At 31.7% G+C, this 19,947-nt stretch overlaps 2 protein-coding genes across 10 annotated transcripts in view; one reads left to right on the top strand and one right to left on the bottom strand.

The window, feature by feature from the left end:
* The first annotated feature begins 725 nt into the window (after positions 1-725).
* Positions 726-7,166, top strand: LOC134706623 (secernin-3-like). The gene is made up of 6 exons (XM_063565727.1): positions 726-846; positions 2,585-2,726; positions 3,715-3,902; positions 4,800-5,005; positions 5,396-5,629; positions 6,039-7,166. Exons 2-6 carry the CDS (start codon positions 2,586-2,588, stop codon positions 6,527-6,529), a joined length of 1,260 nt encoding a protein of 419 aa, XP_063421797.1. The 5' UTR covers positions 726-846; position 2,585; the 3' UTR covers positions 6,530-7,166.
* Positions 7,167-10,731: 3,565 nt separating this feature from the next.
* Positions 10,732-19,947, bottom strand: part of LOC134706621 (disintegrin and metalloproteinase domain-containing protein unc-71-like) — a 53,005-nt gene continuing 43,789 nt past the window's right edge. For all 9 annotated transcript variants that reach the window (XM_063565719.1, XM_063565721.1, XM_063565718.1 and 6 more), the window contains 8 exons: positions 19,565-19,679; positions 18,814-18,925; positions 18,320-18,436; positions 17,573-17,744; positions 16,564-16,774; positions 16,151-16,250; positions 15,529-15,606; positions 10,732-14,961 (listed from right to left, as the gene is read on the bottom strand). In XM_063565719.1, the coding sequence (XP_063421789.1) occupies positions 13,473-14,961; positions 15,529-15,606; positions 16,151-16,250; positions 16,564-16,774; positions 17,573-17,744; positions 18,320-18,436; positions 18,814-18,925; positions 19,565-19,679 (2,394 nt within the window). In that variant the 3' untranslated portion in view covers positions 10,732-13,472. The remainder of the gene's footprint in view (positions 14,962-15,528; positions 15,607-16,150; positions 16,251-16,563; positions 16,775-17,572; positions 17,745-18,319; positions 18,437-18,813; positions 18,926-19,564; positions 19,680-19,947) is intronic.

Below are 19,947 nucleotides of genomic sequence, written 5' to 3'. Positions count from 1 at the left end.
AAAAACTTTAACCACAGAGTGAATATTTGTGGACGCCGCCGACGACGACGCCGACGCCGACGGAAAGTAGGATCGCTTAGTCTCGCTTTTTCGACTAAAGTCGAAGACTCGACAAAAATGGGTATTCCTTTGAAAAAGAGGGACAAAAGATACCAGAGAGACAGTCAAACTCATAGACTAACAACGCCATGGCTAAAAACAAAACAGACAAATGATAGTAAAGAAGACACATCTTAGAAAACTAAAGACTAAGTTGAGCTATATGAGTTATTCTCTGATTGAAACCCCAAAGAAATTTGTCTTATAATTAATCTGTTTGAAAATCAGTCTTAACATATATCCATTCTAATTCGTTTTTTAGTAAGTCTTCATTTCATCAATTCATAATTGCATTTATTTTGCAAAATATTCTCTCATTAACAATGACCACAAACTCTTTTTAGTACTAGTGCTAGTGCTAAAAATATGAAGCCGATGCCAAGATGAAATTAAAATCAAAAGCAAAGGAAAGTCAGACAATCCAAGGAATTCAAAAAAAGAAAGAAAAAAATACCTGAACTAGATGTACATCAATAAATAGGGATGACTTCCAAAGGTGTGAACAACTGGTATTAATTCGTGCTTGTTATCTTAAAGTTAATAAATTCGATAGAAGATTGTAAATACATTAATTGTTTAATTTTTGACGAGTTTTGGCATACATCCCACATCAGTGGAGACGCAACATACGCGCATTACAAGGATACATCTCTAGACAACATCGATTTTTACATCTGCGCAGTCGTCATCATCAATGTGATGTGACAGCAGATTCTGTGTAAAGGAAATACAGAATAATTAACTCAGGTAAGACAGTTTTATTCCTGACTTTATCAAAATAAATGGATGTAATTTTAATTGGTCGTGTTTGTGTGAATTCGTCTTGTAAGAGGCAGTAGCACGCATGGAAAGACTACTCATATCCTATATACATGTATACATCACTGTCAATTTGTGTAACCATTTAGTACAGTTAAATGCTAAAGCAACGTGTTGTGTTTTTTCTATTCTATAGTTTCAAGGTTCAGTTTTCGTATTTAGTGTTGGTATAGAAAAAAAAATCAAATGTGTTTCAATTAATGATCATACTCGAGCTAATCGATATATGTGTAGTTCAGTGCTAAAACATGCTTAAATTAACTTCCAAATGCTCATTAACATTGAAGTCAGATGCTAACTTCAAGATTTAATGTTTAGATAGTTCCAAAGCTAAGTCAGCTGTTTGTATACATGTATAGAAAATCAATAACTAACATTTGCGATGTTGAATGCAATTCATTGACATTAAACACTAGAGGAATGTTAGAAATCAATGTCCTCCGTATAAATAACTATGCATTTAAGTCAATGTATCAGCTGTATAATAATGATCTGTCAGTAATGACCCATTCATATGTACATTGGGGGAGAAAAAACAATTGTCTTCTTTGAACTTTCTGAGGGAAAATGCTTAATTCTTGCAAAGCCGCTATTGAGGTATTAAAGATCAAGAGGCGGTGACAATACATAAGTTTTAGTTTGAAGTTCCAAGAAATTATTCCCCAACTAAATAATAATTCAAATGATGTAAAAATGGATAAAAAGACATTTAAGTAAACTGTCTTTATGTTATAAACACATCAAAATAAATGGTAGTATATACGATAGACATTGGAGTGATAGAAAGGTAAGATGAATTGCCAGTTCGGATTGGTGACATTTTCACCAACAAACCAATATAAGAGTCCAGTTAAGAAAGAATGTTCGAAATATACATGCTTCTTTGCAACAATGGAATTCAGATTTGTACAGAAGCATTGTAAAAAACAGATCTCAAGCATAGGTGCTACTTCTGATTATCAAATCTCAGTTGGTTGGTAGTACTTTACCAACATATGGTTAGCGAGGCCGGGCCAGGTTTTTATGGCAAACATACCATTAAATGTACGAACCAATCAGATCTGAAGATTTGGAGAATAAATATAACTTAACGAACACAAGCAATGCAGTACTTGATATATCCTAATGGTTCAAAATTTGTTTCTGAAAAGAAGCAATTGTATTGTACATATGTTTGGTTTGTTTTAATGAAACCTATTCGTCTAAAATAATCCCTTTTGAATATTGATCAATACTTCTAAAAGAGTTTTTAAATTGGATATTCAGAACAAGAATAGATATTGTCCCGGTAGAATTAGCAAGACCAACTATCTTTAGCGTTGTTGACATGTCTTTTGAAGCTTTGGTATTATTTCTCTTTGAAAGCAACTGTGTGATATGCTCTATTTGTCATAAATCGTGTGCTATTGTAAAAGTGCAACTATTTGAAATGTTATTTGTGAAATAAGTTGTAATAATTCAATTTAATCTAATTTGAATCATCATATGAACACATGTTCAGCAGAGAGAACGAATTGAAATGATAAACTATTCTCTCGAGTAGTTTACATTGGTCAGTGGTTAAGAACCTGCCAACCTGCAGTATAGTATTAATCTCTTCCCTGTGTGTTTTTTATTGTATGAATTGACTGCATGTCTTAAATAAAACCTTTCCCCTGAATTATAGAATGTCTGATGTCTTTGTGGCATACCCACCGTCAACAACAGGATGTGTTATATTTGGTAAAAATTCTGATCGTCCATTGACTGAAGTACAAGAGGTTGTTTATTATCCAGCCAAGGATCATGCACCAGACTCCAAAATCATGGTATGTTACTGGCATTCTATATTACTATATACAAATAGCTGCAGCATATAGTCATGATGTTTTGTGCTCTTTTATAGTTAAAATGAATTTATGTGGTGGTTGGAGGGGGTCGTTATCTCTGTATTCTTCATCTTTTTTAAGGCTATTTTAACAGTGTTTTTTCTTTCTTTTGGTCTATTATGCTCTAATATCTTTTACTTTAGAACCCCATTTTTCTCTCTTCTCTATTTTGTACCCACTTTTCTCCATCCTAAATTGTTAACCTACATGTATCATTCTATATTCTGTAAAGTCATTCCAGATAATCATACATGTAGTATTGTATTAAGTTTGTAGTATTTCTTTTTGTTGATGGTGTTGATAAACACACTATTTATTATACAAATATTTTTTACAAGCACGTGTTTTAAAACTATATCTCAGTCTCGTGATAAAACGTTGATAGATGTTTTTGAACTAATTGAAGGTAGAATCTAGAATTAGTTTGCTGAACAACAGTAAATAATTTGAAAAATTATTAAGATAAATGGAAGCTGTGTATTTTTTTAAATGTATCTTTTTTGTTTTATATGACAGTGTACCTCGGTTTCTTTAATGTTTTAAATGACACTGTACATTGGTATATATAATGTTTATTATGACATTGTACATTGGTATATACATAATGTTTTATATGCCGTTGTACATTTGTATATTTAATGTTTTACATGCATGGCAGTGTACATTGGTATATATAATGTTTTATATGACATTGTACCTTGGTATCTTTAATGTTTTATATGTGACAGTGTACCTTGGTATATATAATGTTAAAGATGACATTGTACATTGGTATATTTAATGTTTTATATGACATTGTACCTTGGTATCTTTAATGTTTTATATGACAGGGTACATTGGTATGTTTTATATGTGACAGTGTACCTTGGTATATTTAATGTTTTATATGACAGTGTATCATGGCCATATTTAATGTTTTACATGACAGTGTACCTTGGTAGAAATAGACCAAGTGTCAGCCACTCATGCTGTGGTCCTTAGTAAGTCGGCATGGACCTGGGGTGCTGAGATGGGAGCTAACGACAAAGGACTCTGTATTGGATGTACCGCAGTATGGACCAAATTGTGTCATCCAGGGGACCACAGCGCCAAACTCATGGGTGTTGATTATGTGAGGTACTTTGCATTTATTCTGCGATTCTTGTCAGGCTTGCTACAAGCTGGTGTTTTTAAAACATCATCCTGTTTTTTTCCATTCCTATCTTGTAATCAATCTTATTCTCTTCTTTCTAATGGAATAAAAATGAGATCAAAGTGAATTAAGAATCGCACTACTTCAGTTTGTTCGTTTTAATGAGTTATAAAGATAGATTTGTCAATAAATCAAAGTTCAGAGCTATGAAATTGCATAATTCTAACAAGATTTTTAAAGCATTTGTTTGTGTAACCTTTTGATTTGATAAATATGTTACTGAATGACTGAACTATATACATCGGATAAGATGTTATTTATCACATATATCTATATATATAAGCCATTTGTTAAACTTAATTACTGGGTGGATTTGGCATCAGATCTGACTTAGCATTCAATCTTTACTCTTTTTCTTAATACAAGATAAGCTATAGATAAGATGTACGTTGAGATGCAATACGGTAAAATACAAATTACAAAAAAAAAAATCATGTTTTTTTTTTAAGCAGAAGGTTGTTCTGAGATTTCAACTGAGGTGTCAGATTTGTAGTAACATTTCCCCAATAAAGATTAAAAGAACACTTATAACAAACCCAACACAGTAAAAAAACAACAATAGCAAAACAAACTAACATAGAGAACTAAAACAACATGGAACAAAACAACTACAACAACAATACAAAACAAAACAAATTAACAAGAAGAAGCACACTGCGACTGTGATGATATATTCGTTGATCTAAAAGAAGCATGGTTATAAGAGATCGCTGGGGAATTTAGGGCTGCAAAACATATATCTACAAATAAAGTCAATAATAGTACTCTTAAGGTAAAATATTAAGAATATCAAGTAATGGTTGACAATTCTCTTCTTCTAGGCTTGGTTTAGAACGTTGTAGTACTTCAAAAGAGGCCCTTGACACAATTACTGAACTACTGGACAAACATGGCCAATGTGGTCTCACAAGTCAGGACCATAGTTTCGGACAGTGGTCATATAATACTTCCTTTATATTCGTTGATCCAAAAGAAGCCTGGTTGTTAGAGACCGCTGGTGAATTTTGGGCTGCAAAACATATATCTGGCATGTATCAATCCATGTTTTCACTTGATCGTTGATAAGTATAGAGTAATTCACTTTCACGAACAGTGTACCATTTGTATAGCTATTGATAGGTACATGTGACAGCTTCTGAAAGACGTTGTGATTGGTTTTTAATGAATACATACGTCTTTTTCTATATATTTTGCCTGAAACACAAATTCACCAAATTTCTTCTCGGTTTTTGTATTATAGATAAATGTATTAGAAGCATGTATTAATATATTGACAATATTATAATACTAGTAGTCATAGCTAGAACATTCTATATCTTTTTCTTTAGTACTTTATTTCTTCTTTTCGATGTTTTTTCTCCATTATTTGACATGGGGTTAAGTTTAAATGTTAACCTATATTTTTTGTATATTTTAGATGGACACTTCAATGTCTCTAGTTGTCTGAGGATAGCAGACGACTATGATAAACTGTCACCAGGGTTAGTTGAAAAGGCTACGGAGGCTGGACATTGGAAGGCTGGGAATGGTAGCTTCAATTTCAGTCAAGCATTTACTGCAGAATTTGATGGCTTATCACTTACAGATATACAAAAGCCACATCATAGACAAGCCGAGGGGGAGAAATTAATGACCAACATGTCAAAAGACGGTAAGTAATATATATGAATCTAAACAGATTTGTAGCGTTGTGAGGTTCATGCATTTCCAAGAGTAGACAGTTGTTTGAAAGTTTTTCTCTTTTATTCAATTTCCTGTGAAAGTTAGTAAAAATCAAACTTCAGGTTTAATTTAAGGTTTTCATTTATACGTTTAGGTGCTTACTTATCTATGAACATGTTTGAGGATTCTTTTCGCATTGTTCAACGTTTTTACAGCTTTTCCAATTTTTTAAGTAAAATTTAAAATGCAAATAATATAGAAATATATGTTATGATCTGTTATGTGAACTTCTGAACTGCTTGAAAATGTAATATTGAAAGTAGGCTTTACCTTTGAACTTCAAATATGTTTAGGATATGTACTGTCCTAAAACTTTCAATTGTATCTTGTATTGTCAGGTTCTTTCAATATGGAATGCATGCGGGAAGTTTTACGTGATGAAGGGAGCAGTATAAATTTTATGGGAGAGTTGTATACTGTTGGGAGCCAGATTTCTGTATTGTCACTAGATGTCAACATTCCACACTGCCATTGGTTCACTGCTACTCCAAACCCATCGCTGTCCGTCTTCAAACCTTTCCTATTTTGTTCTTCCGTTGATATCGGGGAAGTAACACGTTCTCCCGCCACTGGAGAGAGAGCACGTGCTAGTTTCCAGACGAACGTTGATAGACGACATCCTTTGTTCATTGCGCACGAAAAAGCTAGACCGCTTATGGAAAGTGATGACCCAATAGGCCAAAGGTTGCTTTCCACAATGCAACAGTTAGAACAAAACTGTATTACTGAAATGCAAGAATTTCTACAAAGTTTCAGTGAAAGTAACTTGAATGATGTACAAGATTTGTTTAAGGACATTTCGGAATCGGAAACCAAATTTTACAAATAGGTCACCAAACCATCAGACTTTAAAAGCTTTAATGTGATACACAGACATTTGTTTGCAGTTTTATTACAAAACTTATTTCATTACAAACATGTACAATCGGTACAGATATGCGAAAGTACCAACCAAAAATAGTTATACCCTTTTAAAAGAGACTCAAGTCTTGAACACGTAAATCTGTGTAAGTTTGTAATACATAGAATACCATAAAAGGAGCCAGATGGTCAGATTTATCGAGCACACCATTGTTTTATTATGTGAGCGTGCATTTCCTTTGTTTTAGAAGATGCAATGACTAGGCTTGCGTTCTAATTTTTCCATCATAATTGTGTTTGAAAGCTGTTGATGTGAATTGGCGATAACATATTGTCTTGTAATCGGATTTAGAGGATGCAATTATGTTTACGATACAGTGTGCGAAGGTTTTACTTAAATGAAATGAACTGTAACTTATAACCTTTAAGATTGGTATTATAAAAATTCCCATCGCACAATATTTCATGTATTTTTCAAGATATAGGAATTTTATCATAACCTTGATGAGCAAAAGCCACAAAGGTGTGGAAAATATGCTTTATTCTTGTTTCTCACAAGACATGTAAATGTTGCTTTACAAGTGAATAAAATATGTTATAATGTATTTTTAGATACTTCTCTATAAACTCATTAATATAATACTTTATGTTTGAAATACGAAGGGATAAATCAACCTTTTAATTTATGTTTTACTAGTGCTAATCATAACAGGACACATGAACTATGTATGTACCTTTTAACAACAAAGAAGAGAAAATTAGATAACCATACACACTGAACTACCTCCATGGGGATTAAGTGCATGGCATTTAGTCAGATTAAAACTCATAACTCCTAACACCTTGTTGTTTAACAAATGGCCACTCTAGCAATATAAAATAAGGAGACGTGTCTATAAGACGATAAAAGCAATGGCATGAGAAAATGGAAAGTCAACTACCCGATTTATGCCAGGAAAACGACAAACGGGAACAAATATGAGAGACAGCAGTTATTATACTAAAAACAGTCATTGAACAATAACAGTTTGAGAAAGATTGATTAATCAGATCGGCACAGAGCACCAAAAAAAATCCAGAACACACAATCTTGACACATGATGATAAATGTAAGAAAGATGTGAATTCAGTTGTATTGGTGATGATATCCGAAGGTAGTATGTTCCAATAGGAAGGAAGCTGATTTTCAAAGTGTCTTAGTCTTCAGATTTCAGAATTCTAAAAAAGTGATAGCTATGCATTATCTGTATGGCCTGACAAGATTTTATGTAGGTATTTCGTCTGGTTGAGGTACGGTTTTGAAAAAAATAATCAGTCTTTTCTGTTTTCACAGATTTTAATGGTCTAGATTTTGATCCTGGTTGGTTACTGTAGTTGATTTTAATGGTCTAGATTTTTATCCTGGTTGGTTACTGTGGTTGATTTTAATGGTCTAGATTTGATCCTGGTGGTTACTGTAGTTGTTTATAATGGTCTAGATTTTGATCCTGGTTGGTTACTGTGGTTGATTTTAATGGTCTAGATTTTGACCCTGGTTGGTTACTGTAGTTGTTTATAATGGTCTAGATTTTGATCCTGGTTGGTTACTGTGGTTGATTTTAATGGTCTAGATTTTGACCCTGGTTGGTTACTGTAGTTGTTTATAATGGTCTAGATTTTGATCCTGGTGGTTACTGTGGTCGATTTTAATAGTCTAGATTTTGATCCTGGTTGGTTACTGTAGTTGGTTTTAATGGTCTAGATTTGATCCTGGTTGGTTACTGTAGTTGATTTTAATGGTCTAGATTTGATCCTGGTTGGTTACTGTGGTCGATTTTAATGGTCTAGATTTGATCCTGGTTGGTTACTGTAGTTGATTTTAATGGTCTAGATTTGATCCTGGTTGGTTACTGTGGTCGATTTTAATGGTCTAGATTTTGATCCTGGTTGGTTACTGCAGTTGATTTGAACCCTGCATCTGAGACATCGTGTGCATTGGGTCTAGCGCCAAGATTTATTATGCTTCTGTGTGCAAATTCTAGGACATATTGAATGATGTTAACGGACAGAAAGTCACAAATTTGATAGGATAAGTAGTCGCAGGGTTCTACAAGATCATCCATATATCCCTCATGTGTTTTCTCCCATTATAATCGTTGTTTTTTCTATATTTATTGGATTTTAAGAATTTAAGAATTCCAGTTCAGTCTGTTTCACCTTCAGTATACTTACATATTGTGATCTTCTTTTACGTCTTTAGATAATGATGTTACTGTACATATAATTAACAGATTAGAAACACATTCTCAACATTGTAGTCCCTTTACTTATTTAGAGCTTTATGTTGCAGTTCTGTATACAGTTGAATTTCCGATATCAAGGGCACTGTGTGATTTGGTGAACATAATATGTAGGTTGCTTTTCATTACTAATAGAGTTCATGTGGCACTTTTCGAATTTCAACTTGTAGCAGGATAGTCAACTGGAGATATTGGAACTGAATGAATTTTACAGTTTGAGTTTCCTAGTTTAATTTATAATACCCAAGTGTATGTAATCATTAGTAGGATGTCAAGTCAAAACATTTGGAATCTCTTCTTTAAAAGTAAGGTCACATACTTTTTGAATTGTGTCCATTGTTTGGTGCAAGGTAGGAAGGGCGACATGTCATCCTGATTACTGTTACTTTGTGAACTATCAATGTGTCAGTCTTATCATAGGCAGGGTTCACTTTGTTCCACATGTTCTCATCCTGATATACATTTAATATTTGCAACTGGACATTAAACATGAATTGACATCTGACACCATCAACAATATATCCCCACATAATTGTGCGAAATGAAAGCTGTTTTTCAAGGTATTGCAAGTATGGTCAGAGAAATAAAAGCTAGGTCATGTTAATCCATTGTTGCTGCTAGTTAGATGTCTCACTTACCTTACTTATCATGACTGAACAAAGGAGTAGGGGCAATAAGGCCTTTATTTGGCCTAAAAATTACTGCAAATTTTAAAGTTATCATAAATATTCTTAAATTAATGAAAACTTGTCTAAAGTATAAGGTACAAACAAAAACACAAAAAAAAAATGACATCAAACAAGTTACCATGGCAACAACATCATAACCTAATTTGCATATTTTGTTAAATTTCGTGATTGTCCTTGTTTTTTCATTAAATTTTAAGTATATTTTATACTGAAAAAGTATGTGCGCACCCAAGAAACAACTTTATATTTGATGAGATAATGCCAATAGTTATAATAAAGCTTTTGTTAAATTATTTTGTTGTTTCTCGGCTGCGCAGGATGTGTCCACAACGGAAATAAAGTCAGAAAACTGTATAAATTCTGTATTTTTCATGGTTTTTGTGAAAACAATACATATTATGACGTAATTGTGACGTCATCAGAAAAAAATCTTTATGTTTTTCATTTGTACTTCTTGACCCTGTGCATTTCTAAACATTATGTGCCAATTTGAAATAGTTATCAAACATTTCATTTTCTTGGGCCAAAACTAGGCCTTAATGCCCCTACTCCTTTAAAAATCTTTGATTGATAGTTGCTTGCTTTATGTCCAGTTGCAAATACATGAACATTTTTGAGAACAGGTTTTACATCTGAGCATTGAATATCATAGATTGCAAAAGACAAGTACTATCAACATTTTACATGACACTTTTACGTGTAAAGTATGTATGCACAATTTTCAAAGTGAATGGACCATGACTGAAAGGACAGGACCAAAAATATTCCTAGAAATGATATGTGTCAATGCTAATACAACTGTACAAAATTAATCTGGACGTATCATTAAAGGTTTCTCTTATACTGATATAATCACAAATTTTAATATGTTAATTATGGAAAATTTTCAGTCAATGGTATATGACTGAGGGGGCAGCACAGGCACTTGTCTCAAAAAAAATAATTCCTATATACCTTAATATAACACATATATGGTATGTTTAAAAATAAAGACTAAACTGAAAAGACAAAATCAACAATGGACAAACTTGTTGGAGAGTATGGTAGACTTAGCTTTTGCTCTATTATGTAATTTTATGAACAGAAGAATAACAGCCAAATATAACATTGAATCATGCAAATACTGAATCATGTGGACATAGTACACTTTGGGGCCGATTATAAATGTCTATGGCCGGTGTTAAAAAAAACCACAAAAGAGATGATATGATATTTTTGTTTACTTTGTGACAAATACAGCACAGTTTTTATAATCATGACTATTTTAAATCATCATTCAAAATGTTATCTTTAGTATGCTTGTATTACTGCTACATCACATAATTCAATTGAGCACAAAAAAAATTAATGACTATCTAAATATTCACTTATAATGACTGAATTCCTAAAATATTGTTTTCATAAACTGTTGTCAACTGTATCTTAACTAAAAATGTCAGCTCTTTTAAAATGATCCAACCAAAAGTTTGTTGTTATAAGAAAGTTATTGTACTGATAAATTTAAATTGCAACGGTAAGCTTTGATAAAATCATTTAATAAACATTTTAAATTGCTGAATCAAAAAATAATTTTCTCACATTGAAAAAAGAAAAATACATGACATCTTTTGGTTTAAAAAATATCTTTTCAGGGCTGGGAAATGCTGATATTTGAAGTTATCTTTTACACATTTGACAACTATCTTTCAAAATGCTATTGACTGATGTGTGAAAAAAAATGTTATTTGTGACAACAACATTTAAAGCACCACTTTATATAAACATTATAAATAAAATAACAACCTTAAGATACCCTTCATGTATATACTACCAAAAACAACTGTAAAAAATGAAAGCCATAACTAAGCAATGAAAATAATACACTAAAGTAATTTCAGACCAGCCTGTTATTGGTATTAAAATATGTTCATTACTTTATTGATGCCAATATCCATCTTTTAGTGGAAGACTTTCACAACAGTACACACAAGCAAAGGAAAAAAATGATTTTTTTTATCTTCCTTGAAATTCTTTAGTCTAGAAAGGCTTGATCTCATTTCTAATTTTTCAATCCCAAAAATCTTTTTTTTTTCATTGTTCATAAAAAAAAAAAAATCTTTCTTTTTTAATACAGAAAAAGACATTCATCTTGGTTTGGATATTTGGATACGATTGAACACATTTAAAGTATGTACCGGTATACATTTGTGTATAAAAAATGAAATTATTCAAACCAATACATGTCTATAGGCAAGGTGTAAGTAGTATCAAAAGAATAAAGTGAGCAACAATAAAATGTACAATGTAATATCTATACAATGTATTTTGATCATATTCATATTGCACATAGCAAAAAATAGCATGAAATTATACACATCCATACCACATTGATACATTTACAACCTATATTCTCAAAAAATCTATTACAACTAAACAAAACCAATATGAGATTCTAGAAAACAACTCATAACTCAATGTATATACATCACATGATTCACTTCATTAAATACAAAAGTCTATTAATAGGAGGTAAATATCTATAAATAGTACTATCAGGATCTTTCATTAAAAAAAAAACCAGATTGATTTATAGCAAATTTGGTTCTAAATTCAATACTAATTTCCTATAAATATTTATACTAAAAAATAAAGAAAGGTCGCAATACATATAAATGCATCTATAGCTTTATACAAAAGTTTTGAACACAATTTTACCCCTAAAAAATATCTTAAATTTTTGTAACAATCTTAACTTTTGTTGTGAATTTTTTTTATGTCCCTTAATCTTAAAGCAAGTGTTCATTAAATGTTGATGAATTTCACCTCTAAAATAAAATAAAATAAAATGACATTAGATGAAAAATAAAAATATAACAAAATAAAAATTTAACAAAATAAAATTTGGTTTAAAAATATAAAGGTGCAAAACTAACAAATAATGCTGGGTACATAATACTAAAACAAAAAATACTTGTAATTGAAAATTAAAACATAAAGCTGTATTTAAGCCTAATTTCAAATAACTGTTTTCATTTAGTTTTAAAGTCAGAACAAGTAATTCCGAGTGCAAGGTAGTTCACAAATTTGTATCTGTTACATTTTAGTTTAAAATATTTCTTTCCAATAAACTTATCTAAAAATGCTTCTTTAAGAGTATTTCTTTATGCCTATGTATGAACAACTAAAAGATAAAGATCTTAACCAAAAAGATGAATGTTTGGAAGACAAAAATACATGATAAAACAGTTACTTGAAGTGAGATCTAAACACAGTTTTTAAAGTAAAAATATTCAATTAGGAATGCTATGCAAAATTTGAATAATAATAAGCAGGATAAGCAATTAATTGAGACAGATAATAATAGAACACTGTACAGAAGTGGGTATCTAACACTATCTCTACTTTCACTTCAATCAAAAAGATTAAAATAAGTGATTCTCTCTTTGTTCCATACTATTTTTAAAATCACACTCATCATATTCGTTGCTGTCCATATTAAATGTTAATTTGGTTCTTATTAAAAAAAAAGTTGCAACACTGCTATTTCTGTGTAGTAAAAGTAAAAGTACAATAATAAGCTGCCAAGATATGAGTTTGGCACAAAATCTATACAATAAAGAATGCAGTAATGTAGTTTATAGAAGATTATACCAGTTATATTCTGTGTATAAGTATATCATACTAACTGGTGTTTTTTTGTTTTTTTATCATTTTATAAAATACAAATTACCTAAAATTTACATTGTATAAAGTGAAAAAATCCGTCATTTGGCTTGTTTATTGATGGACATTTGTTTTATCTACATTTCATTCCAAAGTGTGAAATAATAATATATATCTTTACTGAAATATTTCTAAAAATTAGAACTATAGGTTAGAAACTAGTACTATATAATATTAAACTGTATTTACAATCAAACATATAATGTCTGATGTATAATATAACCACTACAAATATCAGTATTTAAGTATTGACATCAATGGCACAGTTACGTTTATTGTCCGTCACTTCGACACACTCCCCATCTTCAACATTCTGATTAAAGCTAATATTCATCAGCTGACTATTGACAGATCCACGACTCTTCCGTCGTAACTTACTATTTGGTATTTCTTCAACACTACAGTCAATACAGGGAGCAGTCTCAATGGTTTCCTGCTCATCTAGTAAATGTCCTCCTAACAAGGGATCACTTTCTTTTGGTGGGAGACTAGCTTCTGATTTCACAGGATGACGGTTGAAAGTTCCTGAATCTATTTTTGGTAATTCTTGTAAAAGTTTTTGTAAGTCTTCATCCCCAATACCAGTATCATGTAATTTTTTGGCAGATACTAATTTGATTTTGTTTGGGCCCGCCCTAATCACGGCACTGTAGGGTGGTGGAGAGAGTGACCCTGAGCGTGACTGATTACGGGACATTTCATCAGTACTGAAGTGTTCCGGATCATGTTCACTACCATAGCCTGAACTTTTTTCATATCCGTTTCTAGAACTGGTTGTACCATGAGTTGACCCACAATCCCCTGCCTGACTTCCTATTGGTGTATCGTTCACATCTCTTCCATGTGAATTCTGTGCATAGTTATATATATTTCTGATATTGAGTGGACTCATAGGAGGTGGGATACTAATCTGTGGCATGGGAGATTCAGATCCATACACATCCATACCACAATCATCCATTTCATTTCTACGTAAGATATATTTTGTCCACTGACTGTTTAAAAATGGTCGATAGGTGTCTCTGGTACTAGTGCTAGCTATAGACAATGGACTAGGAGGAGTGTGATTGTTGTGATATTGTCTATCATCGGTAGAATTACTACGAACATCCTCAGATGTCGATGGAGATATCTGCATCTGAAGCTCATCTGGTGATGGAGACAGATCAATAGTGTGACGATCAATTTGTTGTATCAATTCATCTAAGTTTTTCATCCTAACAACTCGAGATTTTGGAGGGGATGATAAATTATTTTTCCAATAAAATGGACGTTGTGGTGTTTGTTGTGAGAACTGAGGTATATCATAATTAAAAAGTCTTTTGGTTGGAGAATGATCTGTACAGTTACCAACAGTACTAAAATATGGTGATGGTAATACAAAGTCAAAGCTGGAAGAGTCAACTATCTGATCTAAGGCTTCCATTGATTTTTCTGGGTCAAATTTACTACGATTTAGAATTTCCTGAATTTCTTCTGCTTCATCATCCTCTGTTTCCAGTCCATAAGGACCTTCACTATCCTGGTCTGCAGTATCTGTTCCTCCGGTACCAGTGTATGTATCACTGCTACGACTTCCATCACTAGATTTACGATTGTTTTTAAGTATACCTCTCTCAGGCATAGCTGAATTAGGATCAGAAATAATAACAGGGGGTGGTGGGAGCTCACCAATGTCACTTTCTTCTTCACTGGTCCCCTTCTTCTTCTTTCCAAATAACCCACGGTGTCTGAAATAGAAAGCAACTTGTTAACAAAAAGCTTTGACAAATACTTAATCTAAATATTTATGTTTTAAATTGCACAATCCAGCTTTCTTTGTTATGTTTCTGTAATATTGAAATTGAAGCTGGTCTTGAAATTGTTAAACAAGAAGCCTTCTAAACCTTTCATTATGCTTTGGTTTCTCGCCAATTTTTGTTGGTCTTATTGGGATTGATAATAGTTTTCTTGTACCCATAGATATTTCCTTTCATTTTCTGAAGTTTTTGGTTTGGAGGTCTTTACTCGGCAGTGATACCATCTCTCTTTATTGTATATACTCTTGTCCCTAAAGCATACATATATTCTAAAAGACAGAAAAAAGTTGAAATCTGATGCTGATATCTAGGTGAATTAAAAGCTCTGCAATTTGCAATAATTCTCTATGGAACCACCAAATACATTTCTTTCAGGTGTTCAATTCAATAAATTGTTTTTTTAAATCTTTGCATGGCATTTCATAGCATATGTATTGTTCTATCTCTATCATCCATAAAAATCACAATAAATAATTCAATATTAGTACTATTGCTTACTTGTAAGAAGGTGTAGCACCAAACTTTATGGATTTATTCCCCTTTCCAAAGAATCTCTTCTTCACTGGACTTGTTCTCCTGTAAATATATTTCATTTATTTTATATCTTATTGATAAAAGTATTCCTAGATTCATTTCTAATCTCTTCTTTCTTTCTTACAAAACAGTGGTTTAAAGCAGCCTTCCGAAAGGTTGGGATTATAAATTTCCTTGACTCACTCAAGCATAATATATGTCATGGTGACCTTAATAAAAGTGTTATCTGTTTGTTAAAGACATGAATTATACTATTATCATATATGTCTTATAAATGGATGAAACAGAAACTTAATAATAAGCCTGAATTATAGGTCACCATAAGCAAATTACAGAAATGTGCTTTGTATACTCATAAGTGCAGTGTGTCATAGCATTTAGCTGTGGAGTCCACAGGATTTATAAAGATCTATTAACTAGTTTACTTATAACAATAATGTGTTGCTATATTACTCTGCTCATCTATTTAATATGGTAACTTTGTTAGTGGAGTCCAATCTGACACAAGATGTATTTTACTGTGCAATGAAATTGCTTGCCACATCTCCTGAATGCAAATGAAAAATAATTAAACCTTTTTATTTACCTATAACACAGGAAAGTCACAGCTAACAAGAATACTAGAGATCCAACCACTGAGGCTAAAATAATCACCAACCATTCTGTACTTATTCCACTTTCATCTGCTACAAAATAACAACAACATATGAAATATGAAAATTTCTTGTTCCTTCAGAAAAGACACACTCAAAATATCCTGAGAAGTAACAATTATTTTCAAAACCCCTTATTTATTAGAATGAGAACTATGTTATCTATTTATCACGATAATTCATAAATCTTTAAGTTTGTTTAAGTCTGCAAAAGAGAAAGTGAAACATACTTATTTAAATCAATTACCAGATAAACACTATGTCTTTATGATAATTTCAACAAATGACTGCCAATTTAAAATAATCTAAAATACCCATAATATTTACATAGCAATAACTACAATACCTTTTACAACGGCTACTGGTGGTGCAATTATTATTGTAGTTGTGGTCAAGGCAGTTGACAGTTGAGTGACCTTGAGTAGTGTTGTAGTTGGGGTGGTTGGTAATGTAGGTTTACGCAGTACTCCTGTTGTCATGGTGATATTGTATTTAACAGTGCAATCAGAACCAGTCCAACCTTCATCACAGAAACATGTTCCCTTCTGTGTACACACCTATTATATAAAACAAACAGTTTATGTATAATTTCTCCACAAGCAAAAATGCATAACACAGTTGATATAATAAAACAAATATTACCAATCGGGAAGCACCTATCTGGCAGATCCAAAAATCACTTGCACTGTACAACTTATCATAATAAAGTTACATCCAATATATCAAATCATTCTTTAGTGTAGGGGCTGAGTATTATGAAAAATTTTAAATTATGGATGGAGGAAACCACTCACTCTGAGGAATAGTATTGCAAATTCAGAAATTATTGCTTGTTTTTATTATTGCGATTTTATCATTTAAAACTATAATACGATTTTATTTTTGCGAAATGAAAAAAAATCTTTAATTCATATAAAATATTTCAAAATTTGATTTTAAAATAATTGCGATTATAACCTTGTTGCATTTTCCGAAATTATAAAAAACATCGCAATAATTTCTGAATTTACAGTAATCAATACTGTCTATACAATCAATATACTGCTAAGCAAATGATTGATAATTGTACCAGGTAAATGGATTTGTCTCGAATTATTGTTCACAGATGATAATACCCACAAGTCTTGAACAATTTCGAAGCAAAGATATCCTGAGGTAATCATTGCTGGTTCAGATGACAATACCACATGAATAATTCAAGGGAGATTATTCTGAAATAACCTAATGGACTTGACCGTTTGGAGATTTACCTAACTGACCTTTATTAGCTTACCTATTGGATGACTCTTTGTTCCAGGGGAAATTAACCTGCAACAACCTGAAAGTCTGACTAAAGTATAATGCATCTGACTTACCCCTCTGCCTGAACAGATAACATTGTCAACAGTTCCTGGACATTTAAGGGGAGGTAATACTGATACTGAGACACACTGTTTGTTCATACAAATTTTATTGTTTCCACATTTGCTTCCATCTTGTACCAGTCCAAAATTAGGCAGATTTAACACTGCTGGGCCATGGATCACTCTGAAATTGTATAATTTGATCAATATATTTCCTAGAAATCCTAGAAATTTAAAAACAACAACATATCTATTTTTATAATATACACTGTGCATTTAATGAACTGGACATTTAAGATGAGGTATTACTGTTACTCAAACAACATTGTTGTATGGTTGCCTAATGCCTATAATTACTAACATCCACTTCATTTGAACTCTGGTGGATAGTTGTGGTATTGGCAATCATACCACATCTTCAACATTTATATAGAGATATTAAATATCACTACAACAGTAAACTTATAGGATTTTTTTTACTGTACTGGATAGCGAGTATCAAGTACAGAACTGTATTTAGATTGGTTGAATAACATATTCATCCTAGTTCCCCCATGTAATATTATCATAAATATATATTGCAATGTAATATTGTATATCGTAGTTGAATTTCAAAACTTCATTTTCCTAAAACTTAAACTTATTAAGGCATACACTCTTTGGAATTTTTATTTTGAATTTAAAGATATATACAGAACTTCTAATGTGGTATTAAAGTCCAATCATATTTTTAAGATTATATATTTAACAAAAACTTACTTGCAAGCATACTCTATGCCATTAGAGACAAGTGTTGTCTTCATAAAGTTTTTATCTGACCCAAAGAGTGGAGCAACAGTGCCACCATCACAATGCAGCAGTCCACACATGATGTTTCTAAAAATAAACATAGATAAACAGTAAAATCCATAATGTTTGTATCTATCTTACTTCACCATATTTCCTTGTCAACATAAGACTGCAAATTCGGAAATATCCATAAGAAATAAAATATGAAATCAAATACTTATTTTTTTTCTCAGTTTGCTAAGGTTGTAGGATATACATACACTATTCTTATTATAAAGGTAATTTGTCAATAATTCAGCCGTTGATGTATCTTATTCTTATCTCATGTATAAAATTTATGACTAGCTTCATTAGAAACGTATTTGTAGTTTTCAGAAGTTCTAATATGTTCTAATCTGTAAAAAGAAGATTAGTTTTGACCTTCCCTCAATAGACAAGTTTTTATACAGAGTATTCATGCTTACTCTGGAAGACATTTAGCATAAGATCCAGTATTATCATCCTTTCCACAATGTCCGTTAAAGTTACCGATTGGATTAAATCTTTCATAACACTGCTCATCTGCACCTATAGCTCCTGAAACAGATAAAAATATAGATTCTTACACTGCAACAAGTGTATTACAATATTTCTCCACTCCAGACAGTTAAATTTTATTATTTAAAGCACAAGACTTGCCGAGCTCTTTAAATAATAAAATTTAACTGTTGAGAGTGGAGAAATATCTTAATACATGAGTTATAGTGTCGGAATCTGTTTCTCTAATGCTTTTTATCGTTCTTTTTCAAAGATTTTTAGAAACTTGTGTTCTTTACATGCGACGTCATCAGGCATTGTCGCCTTTTTTCATGACGTCACAATAGGAAAATTCAGAAGAAAACCAAACATTTAGAAATCATAATCAAAATTTCGACTAATCATTTGCCGATAACAGATTTTTTACTAGTGAGGAAAAATATTTTTCTCACTCCGCTCAGGAAATGTGAAAATAGTACAAAAATTAGAGAATGCTAAATACAGAACACTATTTGTGATGAATTTATTTGTGATTTGTATTTTTTCATATATTACAAGGTATCAAAAAGGCTATATGAATGAAAACAAAAACTGATGAATAAGTTGATTGCAAGCAAATATAAAATCTGTTTTATAAATGAGAATAGAAAACTTGTGATCCAGAATATAATAAGAAATGTTTCTAACATTGGTACATACCTTCTCCCCAGATATGTTGACATTGTAAAGCCATGGTAGGACAGATACCACTTTGACAGAAGCCACTGCTGTTTTTACAGGGATGACCATCTTGTATATAGTTGTTGGATGGACACTAAAAAATCAATAAATTGTTGATTACCATTTCACAAGATATCATGTATATCAACTGGGATTTATGAATGTTAAGTTATCTTATCAACAAAAAGGCTGACCACATTATATGTGGATCTTATTTCGAAATATTTTAGAATGATTCTTCTTTTCCACGAGACAATAAAACAGATCATCTTCTGGTTTGTGAAAATTTTATCCATATTAAACTTCTTCAAGTGATATATCTTTAATAGGGCTATTGCCTAAAAAAAGTTTTAATTTAGATT

This window comes from Mytilus trossulus, chromosome 2, assembly GCF_036588685.1.
Source record: "Mytilus trossulus isolate FHL-02 chromosome 2, PNRI_Mtr1.1.1.hap1, whole genome shotgun sequence".
NCBI classification, from domain to species: domain Eukaryota; kingdom Metazoa; phylum Mollusca; class Bivalvia; order Mytilida; family Mytilidae; genus Mytilus; species Mytilus trossulus.
The sequence above is the reverse complement of the archived record's forward strand: the minus strand, read 5'-3'. Positions and strand labels throughout refer to the sequence as shown.

Excerpts from the sequence above, each read along its gene's own strand:
- LOC134706623 (XM_063565727.1), top strand. The coding sequence starts at position 2,586 with ATGTCTGATGTCTTTGTGGCATACCCACCGTCAACAACAGGATGTGTT. Across the intron at positions 3,903-4,799 it reads ATGGGTGTTGATTATGTGAG|GCTTGGTTTAGAACGTTGTA; the intron begins GTACTTTGCATT and ends CTCTTCTTCTAG. Across the intron at positions 5,630-6,038 it reads GACCAACATGTCAAAAGACG|GTTCTTTCAATATGGAATGC; the intron begins GTAAGTAATATA and ends TTGTATTGTCAG.